Below are 20,762 nucleotides of genomic sequence, written 5' to 3'. Positions count from 1 at the left end.
CTCCATATTTCCTTCATTTCCATTTAGCAAGGTAAATTGAATTGAAAAGGAAAGCATTCTTTAAAAATCTTCTAAAACTATTTTTTCTCATGCAACTTCTAGCAGAACTTGAAAACATTTCTAGTAAGAGCCTACAGAAATACCACTTGCCATCTAGCAGCGTTGAACCATTCATCTTGGTACCTTTAAAATTGTATTTAACACTTTCAGTTTGCAACTAGGCACATTCATTTTGTCAGGTTATGACCCTGAATGATGGCCATCGTCACAGCTTATTTTGAAGCTCTGAATGGAGCTAATTTGAGATTTACTGTGCATACAAGAAGAAACCAAAAATGTTTGGAGGCTGATGTTAACTGAAAGTGAATCCATTTATTCTTTACTCTGACGAAAATTCAGGAAAGCAAATGTGTGCATTGTTCCTAAGTGCACTTGAGGAGGCCAGAACCATTTCCACATGTTATAAACCAAAACAGAAATAAGAGAGTACATCTCTTGGATTGGGTGGGGTAGGTTTTAATTCAGAATTTTAATTCAGGCTGGTTATTTCATTTTCAGCTAAAGAACTAGTTTATCACAAGTGCTATCATAGAAAAAAGTGAAGAATAAAAAAGATATCTTGCTCTTGATTGGATTTTCAGGTTAATGTATTACCTCATCTATTTGTATATAAAGTTAAACTGTTCTTCTAATCACAAACAGGATTCTGGTTTAGTTTTGTTCTGTTTGTGGGTAAGGAGAAGTGTTTACAGAGAGGCATTTGAAGGGAAGTTGGCAAGCTTTTAAATATATAATCACTTCAAGGTAATATAAGGATGGTGGGCTAGTATTAAAAAAGGAGATTTTATTCTAAACCTGCTAGAGTCAAACCACTGCTGTGTTTCCTGAGAAAAGTCTGTACAAATTCCCACCTGGCTATATATCATTGCTCTAAGGACTCTGAGCCATGATGATTCAGAACATCATTTCTAGTGAGTAAGGAAAAGAGGGATTTTTTTAAAAAACATGATGTTATTTTCCTAACCTTTCTATATACTAAGCTAATACTAGTTTTCTTTGCTGAAAGTGTTTTAGCTGACTTTTAATTTTGCACTTTGAAACCCCATGTAAAACCTTGCAGTGTGAAAAAGTTGTGCAAGTTTGCTGAATTGGAAATTATACTATTCCTTGGGCAGCTCCCCTGAGCACGTCCAGGCCTTTGTGCTGTCCAGAGAATTAGTATACGTGGCATGTATTTGCCAATGTAAAGCCTTAATTTGTGCAAGAACTCTGGGATCTTTGTGTTCTGACATTCATGATTCATTGGCCAGCGTGTCAGGCAATTCCAGTGCTTTCAAGATGCTTGCAGCGTCGTGTACCGTTTCTAATAGAAAATATGTGCACCATAGTTTCAGAATGTAATGCAGAAAATGGTGAAAGAGCTCTGATTCATAGTTGTACAAGCAGCCTTTTATTAACCAGCATCTGTGCTGTATCCTGTTTCCTTAATATTTACTTATGAATGGGAAAGTTTACAACTTACAGCAGTTTCAATGGCTGTGGGGCTCAGGTGTTCTCTCAGCACAGCATAAACGCTTGGAGACATTGGAAGAAGATCTGATGGAGAATGTGGTTCTGTAGAGTCATTTAAGCTAAAAAGAAAAAAACAAAAGCAAAGAAAAATATGCAAAAATAATCTTAGAACTTGAATCCCTCTATGCATGTCAGTGGAGTATGATGAATGTTTTTTAAATTTGTTAACCCTGTCCTCAGGCTTGCTTGTGGCCCTGTAAGCTCATGCCAATAACCTGGTATACACTTAAAAATGTAAGCGATTGAGTCAGGTTTGTCCTCTTTCCTTGCCCCTAATATCAGCTGCTGGGGAAAAAAGGAAACAGCGAAAGAAAAGTAGATCAGAGTACCATAAAATCTGCATTTGATTTTTACAAATAGTTTGCCCCATGAATGGAAAAAGCACTCTACAGTTGAAGTCCTTTACTTCTTTTTCTTGTCTTTAGCAGTCTTTGCAAAACTATTTTCAAATAGTTTGGGGAAAGGAGGCAGGGGAAATCCTGAAATAGGATGTAAATTAGACAAATGTCCAGTCTGGATGAGCAATGAGATTTTGAAAGAACTTAGAAATAAAAAAAAGATGTATCATCTTTTCAGGAAGTATTTAAGGGAATTGCTAGGGCATGTAGAAAAAAGAAAATTAGGGAAGCCAAAGCTCAGTTTGAACTTGGCAACTTCTGTTAAAAAAAATAAAAAAAGTTTTTACAAATATATTAATATTAAAAGGAAGGATATAACTGAGCTCTGTTCCTTATTGGATGAGGCAGGCAACCTAGTAACTAAAGATGAGGAAAAGGTGGAAATGCTTAATGCCTTCTTCACCTCAGTCTTTAGTGGTAAGGCAGCTTGTCCGTAAGCCAGCTGTCCTCAGGGGTTTGTAGGTGGTGTCAGGGAGCAGAATGGTCCTCTTGTTATCCAAGAAGAGGCAGTCAGAGAACTTCTGGGACACTTGGATATGTATAAATCAATGGGACCAGATGGGATCCACCCTAGGGTGATGAGGGGAGCTGGCAGATGAGCTTGCCAAGCCGCCCTCCATCATTTATCAAGACTTGTGGCTCACTGGTGAGGTCCCAGATGACTGGAAACTGGCCTTTTATAAAAAAGGTAGGAAGGAGGACCCTGGTAATTACAGGCCAGTTAGCCTGGCCTCAGTACCAGGTAAGATAATGGAACAGTTCATACTGAGTGCTATCACACAACACTTTCAGGAAGGCCAGGGTATCAGACCCAGCCAGCAGGGGGTTTATGAAGGGTAGGTCATGTCTGACCAACCTGGTCTCTCTTTATGACCAGGCACCTGCCTGGTAGACGCAGGACAGGCTGTGGATGTGTCTATTTAGACTTCAGCAAGGCCTTTGACACTGTCTCTCACAGCACACCTGGAGAAGCTGGCAGCCCATGGCTTGGAAAGGAGCACTTTGTGCTGGGTTAGGAACTGGCTGGATGGCTGGGCCCAGAGAGTGCTGGTGAACAGTGCTGCATCCAGCTGGGGACAATCACCAGTGGTGTCCCTCAGGGGTCTGTGCTGGGACCAGTTCTATTTAATATTTTTATTGATGACATGGATGAGGGCATTGAGTCCTTCATTAGTAAATTTGCAGATGACACTAAGCTGGGAGCACGTGTTGATCTATTGGAAGGAAGAAGGGCTCTGCAGAGAGACTTAGATTGGTTGGATGGATGGGCAGAGTCCAACAGCATGAAGTTTAATAAGTCTAAGTGCCGAGTTCTACATTTTGGCCCAAAAATCCCCTACAATGTTACAAGCTAAGGACAGTGTGGCTGGACAGTGTTCAGTGGAAAGGGACCTGAGGGTGCTGGTGCTGGATATGAGCCAGCAATGTGCCTTGGTGGCCAAGAAGGCCAATGGCACCTGGCCTGCATTAGGAATTGTGTGACCAGCAGGAGCAGGGAGGTCATTCTTCCACTGTACTCGATGCTGGTGAGGCCACACCTTAAGTGCTCTGTGCAGTTCTGGTCCCCTCAGTTTGGGAAGGACATTTAGGTGCTTGAGTGCATCCAGAGGAGGGCAATGAGCCTGGTGAGGGGCTTGGAACACAAGCCCGGTGAGGAACATTTGAAGGAACTGGGGTTGTTTAGCCTGGAGAAGAGAAGGCTTAGGGGTGACCTTATTGCTCTCTACAACTTCCTGAAGGGAGCTTGCAGACAGGTTGGGGCCGGTCTCTTCCACCAGGCAGCACCTGACAGAACAAGAGGCCGCAGTCTCAAGCTACATCAGGAAAGGTATAGGTTGGATGTCAGGAAAAAGTTTTTCACCAAAATAATAATAAAGTACAGGAATTGTCTTCCCAGGGAGGTGGTAGAATTACCATCTCTAGATGTGTTTAAAAAAGACTGGATGTGGCATTTGGTGCTATAGTCTAATTGAGGTGTTAGGGCATAGGTTGGACTTGATTATTTTAGAGGTCTCTTCCAATCTCATTATTCTGTGATTCTATAAATTAAATAAAAATAACAGTTGAAGTGTAACATACCTGTGAGGATACTTACATTTTGGAGACTGGGATAAATACAGAAGGAACATAACCTTTCCCTCCTCCATCCGAGGGTTTTGAGACTAGAATAAATAGTAGAGAAGTTAAATATTGTGTAGTCATTTTATTATCTATTTGAAATGGATTATTTGCTTGCACTACTGCAGACAATAATAAATTGGGAAGTCCCTGCAAAAATAAATAGTAATGAAAGTGAGGGGAATTCCTGAGATTAGTCCTTGAGTTCAGATCTTAATCACAGAATTGCCTGTGCTCCCTTGATATGAATCACAATATCATACTGCAACTGATGAAAGAAATTTCGTTAGGCCTTCAAAGCAAGTATACAATTCTTTAAGTTTGGTACTCTGAGCCTGCAGATTTCAATTCTGCAAATGCTTTGAGCTCTGTCTCTATAGATATAGCTTCAGCCATGTATTTTGAATTCTAATTCTTTTGCACAAAATTAAGCCTATATGTAAGATTTTAGATGATTGGAGCATTAGGCAAAGTGCACCGAGTTAAAATGAAGAGGGAGAAAAATACTGTAGCCTCCAAATATCTTTGAGTTGTGTTGGAATTTGAGTTCAAATGGAATTGTAACCTTTGATACTGAAATTCTAGAAGAATGTGTTTTATCTATTAAAAAATTAAGGCTTAGAGGCTTTCTTTAAGTGAGAATGAATTTGATCTAAAAATGACCTGACTTGTAACTTGGACAAAAAAGAACATGAGCCTGAACATATTTGAAACCATCCTTGTTTAGCCTTTTTGAATTTTCCAGTGCAGTTGACAAAGGTTTTCAGAAAGATTGTCTGCCATAATAACTTTGTAATTGTGCATATATTGGGAAAAGGTGGTGCAGATAAACAGCCTTTTATTAGGGTTCCATTGCATGAAATGAAACCAAGTAGGGGTTCCAAGCTGTTTGGGAAATACTGAGTTTTCTTGAAATTAAAGCGACAACATGCTACAGTGTAACAGAACTATGCAGTCAATAACCAGGATGACTTTTCACTTTCTATTAAACACCCAAGCACTGAATTTTGTGGTACATCAGTCAGGGAAAAAAAAAAATCAATTTCTTAGCTTTTTTTGAATATTGTCATCACCTCTAATGTAACCTCTAAGACTAGAGATGTATTTGCAAAATGAAGCTGTCTAAATGACAGACACATGTTAAAACAGTTCTCTTGAAGATGACTATTAAAGGAGGCATCTTAATCTGTTCTCTCCCTCCTCTCCCTACAGTCCTCAAATTGCCTCTTGACTTTGCAGCTGCTGTGCAGGAAGGGTTAATAGAGAAATGGAGCCTATACCTTCGTTTGGCTGACAGCTGTAGTGTTTGCCAAAGGCCTTATCTTTGGGGATATCTGGATACAGGTACTTCAGGGGGTTTTCAGGAACATTGTCTGCCATGATAACTTTGTAATCGCGCAGTATGTCGGCAAAAGGCAGGGCAGATAAGCGACCTTTGTTGTAGGGCTCCACCGAATGAAATGTTACATCTCCTGCAAAAACACAAAGGCACCATAACTTGTAGATGAGCAGCTGCAGCTGGAGCACATTTTTGCCTTTCCTTTGAGGTTTACACTTGTATAGGCATTACCTGTTTTACCTATGTTAGTACCTTTCAGTATTTAATTTCTGCATATTTGGAAACAAATCTAAAGCCTGCAGTTAGCAGGTACACTTCATAGAGAGCTTTGTTAATGTAAAGAGCTCAGAATGTCAGAGTTTTGGTTTGTGTTTGAGAAATTATGACACTTGTATCTTGTCCAAAACCATACTATGACATGATACATGTAAATCTTACTTTCAAATCAAACAAAACTTCACTCCTGTACTGCAGGCATATTGCAGAGTTTGGGTTAGTTTTGATTTAGTTGTTGGCTTGTTTTTTTTTTAATTTAATTATACTTACCATTTTCTAGCTGATCCACCCAAGTAAAGGTAATTCCACCCAGATTGCTCTCACTAAACCTTAATAAAAATGTTCCTGGTGTCTTGTCTTTCAGCAGAATTCGTTCCTTTTCTTTGCTTACAAATCCCATTATGTACCTGAAGTATAACAGGAAATCATGGGTTTACTTTTGGAAAAAAATAGAGACTTTAATCTCTACAATATGTAGAATCATAGAAGGGCCTGGGTTGGAAGGGACCTTAAAGTTCACCTGGTTCCAAACCCCCTGTTGTGGACAGGGACATCTTTCACCAGACCACGTTGCTCAGAACTATTCAGCCTGGCCTTGATCTGGCCAGGCTTTATGCAGGTGTTCAAAACCTGGTTACAAAGCTTTATGAGGCTTGGGTACTATGACCAAGGCTTTGTGTGATGACACATTTCCATGTGTATGGCATTGAGCTCAAAGTACTATGAAGCCTGGTGAAATTTATCCTAGTGCTTGATTGCATGGACAGAACTGAAGAATAGATCTAAACCTGCCTTTCTAAGAGATGCCATGTTGTTCCCCTTTGGCAGCAATTTCCAAAAGTTATGAATGGGAGAAGGGAGACAGAAGTGTTAAACTCATTGCAAATACTTCTCTTCATGGCTAAAACTGATATGAGTAAAGGACAGAGAAAATGTGGAGAGAGATCAATATACAGCAGTTCCCTTTTTGCTCACCCATCAATCCAAAGAGGAAGAATGTGTTTTTTAATCAAGTCCAGGATTGCTTCAAGCCAAACCCAAAAGGTAAAAGACTTCCCAGGCAAATGTTCCTAACAGTTAAAAAAACAACCACAAAACACAAACAAAACCCCACAACCAACCCCCACACAAACAACCACAAACATAAACAACACACATGAGAGGAGAATCATGAGAGTGATGTTACCCAATACTTCTGACAGTTTCTTCTCAGTTTCTTAACAATAAACTACTTTTCTCAAGTGAAAATCACAATTTGAGCTGTGGTTTTGAGTAACATCCCTCTTTCAACCTGACATAAAACCAACTGATTTTTAAGATATGCATTTTTCAAGGAGAATAAAAATCACATCTGTGGTTTCTTCCTAGTTACAAATTTGTATTTTGAGTGAAAAGAAGATGAGAAAGTTGAACTTCCCTCCAAGGTTCTGCACTTGTTTAAATAACGTAGTTAGTATAAATTAAAGGAGCTTGCCCTTCTTTATCAATATATTCTCTGTTCCTCATCAAAGTTATTGCATATATTGACTGTCTTGAAATAATTTAGGTCAAAAACTAAACATATGAAAAATCTTACTTACTCTTTATGAAAAATGTATTGCATGCCTTGGTAAGACTTTCAATTAATCATATACAGAAATATATAAGGCACACTGTAATGGCAGTTTCTGATATCTGTAGCAATATAACTAGAGTAGATCCCTAACCTCAAGCTTTATGATTCTGGAGTGTTTTCTCCCTAGTTAAATTTTTACAAAGGATGTAATTATGCTGAGCTGAAAGTGCCACATATGGCAAGTAGGAATCTTAGCAGCAGCATCAGAGAAACAAAGATAGGCATGGCTGTGGGTGTTATGAGAAATAAGAGTTTAGTGTTACTTTTGGAACAGTACCTTGCAGAACTTTGCCCAGGATAGTTGATAATCATTGTAACTGACTTGCTGTCCTGAAAGAGGGGGGAAAAAAAAGCCCAAATAGTACATGTATTATTCTGAAGTTATGAAATAGATATTGCTTGATATCTGTATAGTTGCGTGGGGGGGTGAGGGGAGAAGTACAATACATCCTGACTCGGGGAGGGGCATGCAAGGGACTGTAGATCTGGTTTTCTGTATTCTTTTGAAGCAGGTGAGAATAGTTTTGTATATACTTGCGTAAAGTAGCCGGTGACTTGGTTTTTGCAACACTATGTGCTCAGTTTCAGTTTTTAGCCTAAATGTTACTTCTCAGCTTTCCCCAGGGCCTCTCCCTTGTGGGGCACACTTGGGTCTCAGAGTACTCAGTAGTTCATCTTGCTGAGGTTACAGGGCCTCTTTGCTGTGCTGACACCAGTGAAGTATCTCTGGTCAGGTCCCAGAAATGAACGAACCCACAAGGACAGGTACTTAAAATGAAAAAAAAAACCCAAACCAAACCTCCTAAGCAAGCAAAAATACTTCCTTTTGATTTCAGATGTATGAGATAATTGTTAAGAAACCAAACCAAATTACAGTTCAGTGTGACTTTGATGCCCTCTTCCTTCGGTTGAGCAGCCTGGAAGTTCGAAAGTTGAAATACTCTGTGATAAGAATAAGCTGACATTTGCTTTTCTTTAAAGAAAAAAATTGTCATTATGACATTTTTAACATCAGCTCTGGAAGTGGAGGTCATGCCATGCTGATTTTGGCTGGGGTGGAGTTCATTTTCTTCACAGTAGCCAGCGTGTTTTGGATTTGTGCTGGGAACAGTGTTGGTAATACAGGGATGTTTTAGTTCTTGCCAAGGAGGGCTTACACACAGTGAAGGTCTTTTCTGCCTCTCAACCCTCCCATGAGCAAAGGGGCTGGGAATGCTGGAAGCTGGGAGAGGACACAGCTAGGACAGCTGATCTTAACTGGCCAAAAGGATATTCTGCACCATATGGTGGCATGCTCAGCATGTCAACTTAGGGGTAAGAAGGAGGAAGGAGGGGATGTTTGGGGCGATGGCATCAGTCTTCCCAAGTAACTCCTTTGTGTGATGAATCCAGCCCTGATTTCCAGGCTGAACACTTGCCTGCAGATGGGGAAGTAGTGAATTAATTCCTTGTTTGCCTTGTGTGCATGTGTGGCTTTTGCTTTGTGTGTTAAACTGTCTTTAGCTTGACCCATGAGTTTTCTCACTTTACCCTTCCAATTCTCTCCCCATCTCACTCTGGGGGATTGGGTGGCTGTGTGGGGCATAGCTGTCAGCTGGTACTAAATGTGTATTTCAAGTCCCTACCTGTAACTACCAAATATAAGAACCCCAAAGCAAATAAAATCTGTATATTTCTATACACTTACCCACAAGTTTCTCTGCCAGCATGTTGAGCTGTTCAGAATTGAGTCCACGACCAACGTATGATGAGAATTGCCAGCTCAGTACTTCTAAGAGCTGGCTTAAAGTGGCAGCAGGAGGGTTGTTGAAGAAAGACAAATTCTGCAACAGGTGAATGCTTTGTTTAGCTAGCAACCATGAAATACATATCGGGCTGTAAGAGGAGGCTGCAAGTACTTGAGCAGAATCTAGAAGTGTTGAAAGTGAGCTCTGTGTGTGGGGAAGCACTGGGGCAAACATGTGGGCCCTCCCACCTGCAGCGCCCAGCAAGCTCCAGTGGAGTGCCTGAGTGGGGTTGTAGGATGAGACTCCTAGAGACAGCTACAGTCCCTGTGTGCAACTTGGATGTTAAAATACCTAGCTATGCCTCTGGTAGTGTCCTGTGTAAAGACAGTGAAAATATGTGGCAGCTTAAATCTTGTCCGAAAAAAAATTCTAGACATTATCACTATATTTTAATGTTTAGTGCATAGAAACTTTAAACCATTACATACTGATATGGTGATATGCTGTTGAATCATTTGGCTTATCTTAGTTTTTAAATTTTTTTTTTTTTTGATTGTACACACAATGGACATACTGAAGACTGTGCAAAAACTCTTTGGAGTATCACTGACTGATAATGAAGTCCAGCCTGCTGGTCAGCTTGCCTGCCACCATGGCAGACTGTCTGCCCCTTTCCCTACTCTGAGCATCTGTGTGACTGCACTAATCCCCAGCTGAAAGCCTGAGAGCCACTGACAGCCCTGTTCTACAGTCTGCAAATACAGTAACAGTGACTGAATATAAAATATGTGCTGACACAGCTGGAGCCTTAGAAAGAATGATTCTGCCTTTGCTCAGGGTTAGAGCCAATAGAAGTTGCTACTTAACATTTATAATCTCCACAGAAAGCCCAAGTTCCTATAAAATCCAATGGGGGAAAGCAGCCCTTAAGTACATTACAGCTTCACCTATATGCTTGATTTCATGGTTTGGAGTTGTACTGGTAGAATTATTTTCTAACAGGTCTAGTTTTAGTCACCCACACACAAGAAAGATAAATTAAAACTAGTGAAGTTAGAGAAGTTATGAAGAATGCTTGTCACCTTTCCTTAGTTTAAGAACTACTACTTTAGGCTACAAAAAGAAAAGCTAAGGGTACATGTGGTTTTAGATCTGGGCAGGGGAAGAAAGATAAAGAGAACAACAATAAAGTGCGATGTAGATAACTGTGTACGTGACAAAAATAAGGCCAGTTCAAAAGAGAAATAAATCTTTTTTACACTTAATGTATTTAGTAACCAAATAATACAAATGTGAAAATGCAGAAAGTCAGTATTTGCATACTGAGGACCTACCTGAGGATCATTGGTTGACAGGTTGTACCAAATAATAGAGGCCCATGCGTTGGGCAGTTGGCTGACATTGGAAATCATCACCACAGGCAAAGAGCTGGTCTGGTGGAGAGAATGAATGTCCTGTGTAAATGCTGCTGAGGAAAGTATTAGTGCTGTGCTGTGCTTTGGGTTTTTAACCTCTCATTCTTCCCAAAGCACAGACTTTTCTTCCAGAAGTTCTGGAAATACTGTGTCAGCTTGTGGTTACTGCTGGGGGCCTCACGGAGGGTAGGCAGACCTGTGGTGTGGCCCAGCACAGTTGTACTTCTATAAACTGCTGGAAAATGGCTTTTTCTCCTGCCCCAGATAATCTGTCCTGAATACTCACTTCCAAATTTATGGTCAATCCATACAGGCAGACCTGTGTTTCAAAGCTGATGGAGTGCAGTTCCTCTGTCACCATGTGAGGGCCCTGAGGGAATAACAAGGTTATAAAGCTGGGAGTGCACAGCTGGCATTTAACACTGTTTTAGTGATCCAGCTGCTGAGGTGACACTTGGAGAGAAAACTCACATCAAATGTATAAGCAGAACAGGAAAAGAAGGAAGTGAAGGAAACAATTTGTTTGTTCAACTCTGACATTAAATTAGTACAGAAGTCTGGTATTTTTTCTGATGAATATAAAATAACACCTTAATATTGTTAAAACAGTACTTCTTAACTTATATATTTTTCTAAAATTGTACTTTTAAACACAGATTTACATACAAGATGTTAACAGGTAATTTTGTGTGTCTGATAAAGGATGTCTCCAACTTTCCTTTTCCTAAAGTTTCCTTGCTGATTGACAATTGGACTTTGAACAGGTATGTTCAACTTCAATGAGAAACAAACTAGAAACAAAGCAAATAGCCACAGCCTTAATGACAAATAGGCCTTCATCCAGGTTTGCTGTGGGTACTAGTTGAAGGACTAGAGGCCTAAATCATTAAGCCAAAGGAAATCCGGTATTAAAATCCCAAGCTTTTCTTGGATAGAAAAAAACTAAAATCTGTTTGTCATTGTTGATTAAAGTTTGTAGTATTAGCGTTTGATTTGATTACAAAGCAGCATAGCTCTGTAAAGATCCTAATCTCTGCCCCTTAGGAAACAGATTTCTTGAAATACATTTCCATCCTCAGAGCTCAAAGTGTAAAAATATATTTGCTCTTTCCCAGTTTTCATTGTTGTTGGTCTTTCCCTCCTCATCATGCATTTGCCATATCAGACTTTTCTTTTAAAGAAAAATTAAAATTACAAATCAAAATGCTTTCCCTTACTGAAATATCCAGCTCAACCTGTATTTCTGACACAAAGGTGAAAAGGGTTGGTGAAACAACCCTTCTTCCCCCATTATGATTTTGCAGTAGCAAATTTTTCTCATGGGAAAATCATCTAGGCAAAAAGGTACATCTGCATGAAAGGACAAATATAAGATAGGGAACTTCCACTTTTTTTATTTTTTTTTAAATGAGACCAGTTATATTTAACTACACTTTTAGCATACTGAATGTCCTGTAACAAACCAAGTTTTGAAAGCATTATAGTTGCTGTTAACAAAGAAAATCCCAACTCTTGTTCTGCTAATAACCACTTTCACAGACTGACTTGACCAAGGAGAGGCTCTGTTTGAGGAAATCAGCAGTAAACCAGGTCACAGTTCAGCTGTCCTAATTCTCCACGGCCCTGTGATAGCTTTATATAGTTTCAAAGGCACAATGTGTAAAAGTGGGAGGGAATGGCTGCCAAAACTGGAGTGCCAGCATTTCTTAACCTACATTTTTTAATTTGCTTATTGTGGTGTCAGTGATTTTGTAAGCAGCAAAGTAACTGGGAGGTGAGCCTTGAGTTTCAGTCTTGCTAATTGGGTGGTGAGTTGTTCTGTTCAGAAATGTGTGTGAGCCTGGCACACGTATCTTCTGCTTTAGGTTTTGGTCAAATTCCTCATGCTGATCACACCTTTTACTTTGAACTTAAAAAATAATACTTCAAATAACTCTTGTGCTTGCATGACTACAGCTATTTGGGCTGTGATGTGATTTATTTATTTATTTATTAACTTGTTAATACAACTTTACCCTCAGTTATGGTGTTTTTAGTGCTGTCATGCCATACACAGAGTCACCACGAGAGGGGAACCTACGACCAGGCTCGGACAAGTGCAAGTAAATTAAGCACATTTTTGGTCCTGGCTGAGGCCGCAAACCCCTTTGGTGCTAAGATAATGACATCCTGACTTCAGCTGTGAACCTGAGCAGCAGAATATCTATTTAAAGGACTTTTCCTGTAGGAAACAATTATTTCAACCCAAAAATAATCTTTAAAAGCTTATTTGTTTTTGTTTGTTTGTTTTCAAAATGTAAATGACCAAAAAGGTAACCTTTTAGTGGGATGCACACATTTGAATTATCTCTCTCTACCTTCTATTGTAACTTTTTCAATATACAGACTTCAGGCATGCAATTACAATTTGAGTAGTTCCAAACTGTTCTCATTATACTTCTACTAACATAATAATTGGATCTTGTACTTTGTATATATTTCAAAATCTAACAACTCTTTGATTTAAATAAAATCAAATGTGAAATACTTGTGAGAGCATGCAAAAACAACATGTAAAATAAATGCACCAACCTCATTTCCTTTGCTTCCAGCACTTGTTTTCATTTCTTTGGGTTGCTGTATAAAGCAAAGCAATATTTATGTATCAGAGAAACTATAGGCAGAAGTACATATAAATAACATAATTTATAACCAGGATGTTCTTACTTATAGTAAGATTTTATTTGCAATATACAAATGAAGTCTAATGAAGACTCAGACACTGCACATGGAAAATTCTATTCAGTGAGGACTCTTCTGATATTTTTAAAGAATTTTTTAGGAAACTAAGTTAATGCAACAAAGGGCGATTGCCAAGTGTATCCCACAAAAAAAATAAAAACCACGCTAAAAACCATTGATCTCAATCTCTTTTTGCAAAACTACACTGATGCACTGCATCTGTGGTTAAGCCCCAAAATTACCACAGGCAAGAGAGTGTTAGTCAGAAAGCAGGAGTCACTGCGCTCTCAGAGAACTTACACAAGCAGTGCTCTAGTCTCTCACGAGGCTAGATTAGCATTAATTTCCGATAGATTTCAAGCATTCAATTCTATCTCCCCTAGAAAATTGTGGTGTGGTTTAGGTTTTTTGTTTGTTTGTTCTGTGTGTTGGGTTTTTCTGCTTGGCTTGTTTTTTTTTTGCTGTTGTTGGTTTGGTGTTTGGGGTTTTTTTAGCCAAACTCAGTTTCTGTGAAGCTTTTTAATTCAGCATGATTACTCTTTTCTTTTCTGATAATTACGTAATTAGGATTTGCTTTCTCATTTCTGTAAAAATATATAGTCTTATTTTATGGAATGAATGAAGTATGGAATGGCATAAAGAAGTTCTAGGAGTAATCTTTTTATACAAATAGAAAGAAAATTACTGTGGCCTTGATAGTAATACAGTTCTTCCTCCAGAGTTTCTAAAGAATCTTTTATTTATCTACACACAACAGTAAAAAAGTGTCAAACCTACCAAATGTCGAAATTCTACTGACAAGCTTCCATTTGCAGACTCATCCATGTTCATGGCTTTCACATGTGTGCCACACAGAACAAATCTACGGTTACTGCAGAGGATATGACAGTTATGTACTCAAATACCATTGTATTGGACAAAATTAATATATGTGATATTTTATTGTCTTACCTTACAGTTGAAACATTCCTAAAAGAGAAGAGGGGTGGGGGAGAGGAAATGGGTTGTGAATCAGTAAATATGTGAGACAGAGGCTGTACTAAGAAGCATATCTGAGATGGTAGATTTTGCTTGCTCAAATTTGGTTTGTATTGACCCTACAACTACAATTTTTAAGCTGAAGAACTGAAATCCATACTGTCCACTTAGACTTTTGCATCTGGCCATAGTGTACTTTATCTTGCTATTTATTATCACATGCTATCACATGGCTTCTGAGAGAAACAGCCCTGGCTTCTCTCTTGCTCTCTCCTCACTGGGTGTTTTCCCTCTTTTTTTGTGGGCCCACATCTATGTCCATGCAGCCAAGGTGGTATTTAGGGTATTTGCAGAAGCACAACAAGCAGAAGGAGGGTGGTAGATGGTACCTAGGGCTGGGGATGTTGCACTGTGAGAGCTCAGAGCTATTTCAAAACTAACTACCTCATAAATGCAATACAGTTTGATTTCAAAGTCTTCTGTAATGCTGCTGTATCAGTCTGATGACTTTTTTTCTAAGTCTTGAAACAAATCTTAAATGGACTTCTTGCCTCTAATTTAAAACCATCAATTAGACTTAGCAGCCTTGTTTTTAAAAAAGAAGTCTTCCATATGAAAAAAGAAGTGTTACTCTGATCTTTTAACTAGTGGGTTTTTAATTTTTTTTTTCCTTTTCCTTTTAAAAGGAGTTTAAAAATCAGATAGGGTAGCCACTGAAAAAACCTGTGTTGTCTCTGTAGGGAGCAACAGAATATCTTCACTGTTAAGTTTCTTACTTGTCAATAGTTGCTTTCACTCTGATCTGGTAGTTCAGCTCTGGCAGTTTAATTAGCAACCTTCAAAACAGAAAATGAGAGAGTGAATATTAACAGAATGTCTCACCAGAAAACACTAGACTGGTTGCTCCAGATTAAAGCATCAGAAATTATTATAAACTGAAAACAGATTAGGCATCTAGGATTACAACACAATTTACAGGGTTATATACTCAAAAAGAGAAGCTGGGCTGTTCCAGTGGTGGGTGCCCTACCCTCCCGCTAAGTGTGTAGAAAAGTTAGCATGTGTTTGAGGGATTGGCTGGAGAGACAGCAAAGTAGTACTAATTAGGAAATGGATTTGTGTAATCTCAGACTGCATCATGGATACACTCTGTGTGCTTTCCTTCATGTACCTCTTCTCACCCCCAGCCCTCCATGAACTTTGTGCTGCAAGGTGGAAATGAAATTACAGTTCTTCTCCAACCTTTGCTCTTTCACAAAGTCAGAGAAGGAGTTTCTGGGACAGAAATAGCTTGTCTGTAATTCACCCAAGACCCCCAAAATGCAGCAGTTTCTCCTCTGTGGAGAAGTGGCTGTGAATATTCTGATTTTGGCTTGTATGATAAGGATCATTATTTACTCAGTTTGTAAAGTCATTAAAACAAGAATTTGATACATACAGAACCCTAAAGGTTCTGCCTTTTGCCACAATGTGCCTTTCTTCCTCATGTTTTACTCTTTACTGCCACTTGTTCTGTGTGACAGATTCTGTGGACTTCATATCCCCATTCCAGAAAATTTCCCTGCAGTTGAGTGGATCTCTAATGCAGGCTGGTCTGCTTTGCTTTCTAGATTCTCCTAGGATAAAATACTGTACATGAATGAAGGAGTTTATATCAGATTTTTTCCCTTACCTTAATTTAACAGTGAACTGTATTAAAGTTTTGAGAACCATTGGCCTCTGGGGGTGTGTTGGCATGCAGGGCTGCCTTTCAACCACAAAGGAGCTGTGTGAGAAGTGAAACAACAAATAGATTTTTAGGAATATGTATGAACAAACAGATGGAGGGTTTTTGTTGGTGAGGAGGAAAGGAAAGGGGCTGATATAGCTTAAAGACTTATTTCTCTACAGATGCCAAAGTGGGAACTATGTATTCCAGCTCTCAGTTCTCAAACTGATCCAGTGGTCTAACTTTCCCTGAAATTGTTCCCATGAGAAACAGATATTTGTAAGAGATTGAAAATCACACCAAATTCTTTAATTCTAAAATACAATGATGATAAAAGTCTTGGTCTTCCAAAATTTTATCAGAGCCATAAAACAGAGTACGAAAATACACTGAGCATAGTTCCAATGAAATTAAATTATAATAATTGAACTATAATTTGTATATATATGTAGAGCAAACTATTGAACCCTCTTTGCTTTCAGAGACTCAGTTGTGGTAGATCTCTAGTATAGCCTGTACAAAAGGCAAGAAAAATTATGCTAATATTTTATCTGCTAATAGAAGTGTGAGTTGGGAGGGCAGCAGGAAGAGTAGCTTGAGGGGGACAGAGGAAAGAAAAGGAATATTTACTTAAAAAAAAAAAAAAGGCAAAATCACAAACACAAAACATCACAACTTTTCTCAGCAGAATGTAGATAACTCCTCCTAGAATAAGGGGATTTCTGGCATTCATTTAAGAGTCAGAACTTGATGGCAAACCCTTAAATGCTACCCATGAGAAGCTGCCTGGAACCTTCAGTTTCTGTGAATTCTGATGACAGCTGTACATACTTCTTGTGTTAGGAACCTGGTCCTGAAAATCCTCAGACATTCAAACTTTTTTTCCCTTTTTCTTAACAGTTTGTTCTCGTTGTTGAGGTAAAGTTCTGCACTTGGCAGTGGCTTACGCACTTCCGGAAAAGGTTGTAGAGCAGAAAGTTGACTTTTTCCAGCAGCTGAGGCCTTTGCACAGGAATAGGATCCCCATCATAAGTCAGCCTGGTCAAGAGTTCATCCAGCTTTTCTAGTTGCCTTCTGACTTGAAAGAGACTCTCTGCCAACAGTGTGAAGCTACAGGAAGACAAAAGGTTAATTTGCAATTTTTCTTGTAAACTGTTTCTTAGAATGCAAGAACTACTGAAGTTCTTGCTTGGGGAAAATCAGAATCTGTATTGAGTGGTGCTTTCCAGCTTTGCCCAAACTCACATCCATTCATCTTTTGTTTACAGGAGCATATAAGTACATTGGGCAAATCACCTGCTTTATCTTCAAAGATAAATATTTTCACAACAATGCAACACTGTCTGTGATAATTTGGAAGAAATATATACCTGGTCCTGATGTTAAACATGCAGGGCACTTGTGCCAAGATAAATTATTTCCTACAAATCAGGAGTTTTGCAAAATGTACTCTTTAAAAGGATAATATTTATATAGAACGAGCAAGTTAACAAGACTAAAGAAGTGTAAAAGCAGTAAGGAAAAAGAAATCCAAACACACTTGATAACAGTTCAATAGGATATGTGCATATAAAATTAGATTTTAAAGCTATTTTTAGCATGTTCCTTGGGGAAAAAAAATACTTCAGTGAAAAGAAAAAAAAACCTACACAGAAAAAAAAAGAAGCAAAAAACCACTTTTTTTTCAGTTCTAAAATTTTCATGGTAATTTTCCTTCCTTTTTAATTCTTTTTACTTCACCTTTGAGAATGAGAATTTGGATGGGAGAGTAATGACCATAATGTGTTGACATTGTCTGGGTACACTATCTTTTAAATATGATGCTATTTTCTTTTTATTTGCAATCACTTCAGAATTGCCATCACAGAGACTACTGCCATTCAATCCCTACACAATATAAAGTCTGGAGGAGTGAGTCAAAGCATAAAGCCTCTACCCAGCTCCTGCCTAGACACAACTCCCACCACCTTCAATGACAAACTCAGTCAGCACCATTTTTACTCAAGCAAAACTCCCAAGAGAGTATGTGTCATTTATCTGGAGGATACAAACCCAAAAATTAGCGACTGCCACGAGTCAGGCTCGCGTTCATTCTGAATAACGAATGTTGCTTTTAGTTAGCACCTTTTAGTTATTTACTCTCTTAGCTGCTGGTGAATTTGCTGCTGTTGCAGCTGATCTAAAGGAATGATCATTTCAAGCGCAGCAGACTTCCTGTGGTTTTCGGTGGAAGCGCGAGGTCAGGGCAGGTTTACCAGTTCTGGAGCTGATCGAGCCCCCCGTGGAGGGGCCCCCCGATGCAGGCGATCTGCTGCCGTCTCTTCCAGTCCAGCAGCTCCTCGGTCAGCATGTTGCTCATCAGCATATCGATCTCATGGATCACACGCCCTATTTTACTGAGCACCTCCTGGAAAATAGGAAAGGTGTCACTCACTGACCACAGGCAACAGCTGCGGGATTCACCAACTATTATGAAGCGCTTACTACATTTTTTTCAATTATTCTGAAAGTAACCATATTTAGTTCCTATTGTTTCAGTGACAGGATTCATCACCCATTGTACATTAATCCTGAATCCCTATGAACTCTTCTTCAGTATTTTTTTTTGGGAGGGTAGGAGGGAAGAGTGTTGCATTCTTTGTGGGCATAATATCCCCAAGATTTTGACATTTGTAAGCTCCGTCAAGTTAAAAAATTCTGATTTTGTTTTGCATCATATAAAATGCATTGTGGTTTTGTTTTGCTTGATTTAATCATAACCCTGCCCTCACGGACCCAAAATGCTTCACTCTTTTAAGGTGTGCAGAACCATATGCTTGACTGAGCTGTTACTTAATTGCCAGTTTCTTAACTTCTAGTCAAAATCACCCAGATCTGCCTAAACATTTTGCAAATTTTGAACTCCTGTGAAATGAGTCTGTTCTTCTAAGATGAAAATCTAGAAAGGCACACATACGCATTTGAGTATTTGGTGTGAGAAAAAGGGGAGAAAGCAGATTAACCACAAATGAGAAAACATTGTCACTAACCTTTCTCTTGTAGTCTAAAGTATTGAGCATTGCCTGCAACGCCAACATTTCCTGTTTAATGAGGGCGCTGTTTTTGTCATTCTGTTCTGCAGGGGACAAAAAAAAATCAGTGTAAATACATGTTGTGTGTGTGTGCCTGTTTATAAGGGGAGAAGAGGAAAAAAAAAACACTACCAGACTCCAGCAAGAACTAGTGAAAAAATAAACTGTGGACATCAGTAGATTATGTAACAGCATACTTAATATGAAAGGACTACATTTAGTAAAATTTTAACATAAGATTTTATGGATCCTGTCTGTAGATGTGTGTGTGGGGCAGGAAAAGGCAGAAAACATACAGATAATACCTAGAGTTCTCTAAATTTCTCATCCCTGTGCATACTCCTGTGTGTTATGTACATCTGACTCAATGATTGATCTGTACACACAAACAGTTCGTGGTGCCAGCAGTTAGGCTAAAGCTCTTTGGACTTGATGTGAATTACAATGTCTGTCTGAGAGGCATTTGAAACAGATGAAGTGTTCATCACCAGGGGAATTTCAGCAGCCAGGAGCACTGATCACTGGGCATTTCCCACTTTGTCTAATGTTTGTCTGGGTCAGGCACTAGTTTCAAGAGTCCCCAAGCTCACCCATGCTCTTTCACATGCAGCTCTTTCCCACCCTCACTTTCCCCGACCTTTTGCGTCTTTCATGCTGTATTCAAAGAAGAAATCGGTGTGCCTGCTAAGCTCTGGATGGATGCCTTCCTATTGAGTTAGGGTAAATGTTTCAGTGGAGGCAGAGAAGTAACCAGCACCACCTCAGCCACAGCAATTGCTCCCATACGCCTAAGCTGGCTGTGCTGGAGCAGAGCAGTGAAATTTTAAGCCCTGAGAGTAATTTACTGTCAGCATGTTTTATTTTGCAAGTGGGGCAGCTTTCAGGTATCTGTGTAGTCAGTAATTATGACTAGCAACTCATTGAACCATGACAACTCTTCCGATTGCTGGGTCATTTCCAGCCTTCAACATTTAGGATTGATGTGCTTAAGGACTTGGATGTTTCAAGCTCAGTATCTTTGCATGTTCAAAGGAAGATAATATAATCATATCTGAGAATATAAAGATATCTGAGCAGTCACAAGCAGAGCCCAGTTTCTTTTCTGAAAGAAATCATGCAAGGACTGTTCCACATGCAGATCTCAGCCATCACAGGCTGGTCAAACATGCATTCAGAGTGCTTACCAGCTGGTTATCACCACTGTGGTCAAAAAAGAACAGAAAACCAAATTAGAGGTGAGAAAAATCAGTTCTGCATGACTCTGGGAAATAAGAGTCTCTTCCACATTCTCCCAAAGAAGGGCTATGTAAAAGGTGAGGACATTGAAAAATAGGTTCTTTAAATTAAGACATATACTACTTTGCATGCCATTATGCAGCTTATCCATAGGAAATAATCTCACTTTCTTAACATGAGACTCTTTACCCTCTTAACTCCAAAAGAGTCATTATGTTCCAGGACTATAACTTTATATAAACCAAAGATCCATTTTTATGTTTACATATATTAAAGTAATGCACAAAACCCCCTGATGCTGGAGTCCAGCTGCAGGATCAGCCATTTCCTAGGAAATCTAGAAATTAGTATAAAAACTCTTACCTAAGCTTTGTATTGTTTTGTACCTGAAGTCAAATTCCTCTTGCAAGTCTTCCAAATATTTCACATCTTGGTCAGTCATCTTTCCCAGGAAAGAAATGAACAAATACATAATGTAGTGTTTTCCTTCTCACAATTTGAAAACCCCTGAACAGTTCTAAGAACCCTTGTTTTACTATCTTGTAAACTTTATAAAGCATGATTGAATAATAAATGTATAGCTAAAGA

At 39.0% G+C, this 20,762-nt stretch overlaps 1 protein-coding gene across 2 annotated transcripts in view; it reads right to left on the bottom strand.

The window, feature by feature from the left end:
- STAT4 (signal transducer and activator of transcription 4) overlaps nt 1-20,762 on the bottom strand; it is a 42,966-nt gene that overhangs the window by 2,981 nt on the left and 19,223 nt on the right. Inside the window, exons 6-23 of one of the 2 annotated variants that reach the window (XM_021531373.3) lie at nt 20,538-20,616; nt 18,897-18,982; nt 18,123-18,274; nt 16,819-16,977; nt 15,832-15,924; nt 14,936-14,995; nt 14,133-14,150; nt 13,959-14,052; nt 13,032-13,076; nt 10,747-10,830; nt 10,380-10,478; nt 9,006-9,141; nt 7,596-7,648; nt 6,679-6,773; nt 5,974-6,110; nt 5,369-5,560; nt 4,066-4,132; nt 1,523-1,631 (exon numbers count right to left, since the gene is read on the bottom strand). In XM_021531373.3, the coding sequence (XP_021387048.1) occupies nt 1,523-1,631; nt 4,066-4,132; nt 5,369-5,560; nt 5,974-6,110; nt 6,679-6,773; nt 7,596-7,648; nt 9,006-9,141; nt 10,380-10,478; nt 10,747-10,830; nt 13,032-13,076; nt 13,959-14,052; nt 14,133-14,150; nt 14,936-14,995; nt 15,832-15,924; nt 16,819-16,977; nt 18,123-18,274; nt 18,897-18,982; nt 20,538-20,616 (1,758 nt within the window). Of the gene's footprint in view, nt 1-1,522; nt 1,632-4,049; nt 4,133-5,368; nt 5,561-5,973; nt 6,111-6,678; nt 6,774-7,595; nt 7,649-9,005; nt 9,142-10,379; nt 10,479-10,746; nt 10,831-13,031; nt 13,077-13,958; nt 14,053-14,132; nt 14,151-14,935; nt 14,996-15,831; nt 15,925-16,818; nt 16,978-18,122; nt 18,275-18,896; nt 18,983-20,537; nt 20,617-20,762 lie in introns of those variants that run through there. The other variant, XM_085585286.1, reaches the window with a different exon arrangement.

The sequence above is a fragment of the Lonchura striata genome, chromosome 7 (genome assembly GCF_050655825.1).
Source record: "Lonchura striata isolate lonStrDom1 chromosome 7, ASM5065582v1, whole genome shotgun sequence".
NCBI classification, from domain to species: Eukaryota; Metazoa; Chordata; class Aves; order Passeriformes; family Estrildidae; genus Lonchura; species Lonchura striata.
The sequence above is the reverse complement of the archived record's forward strand: the minus strand, read 5'-3'. Positions and strand labels throughout refer to the sequence as shown.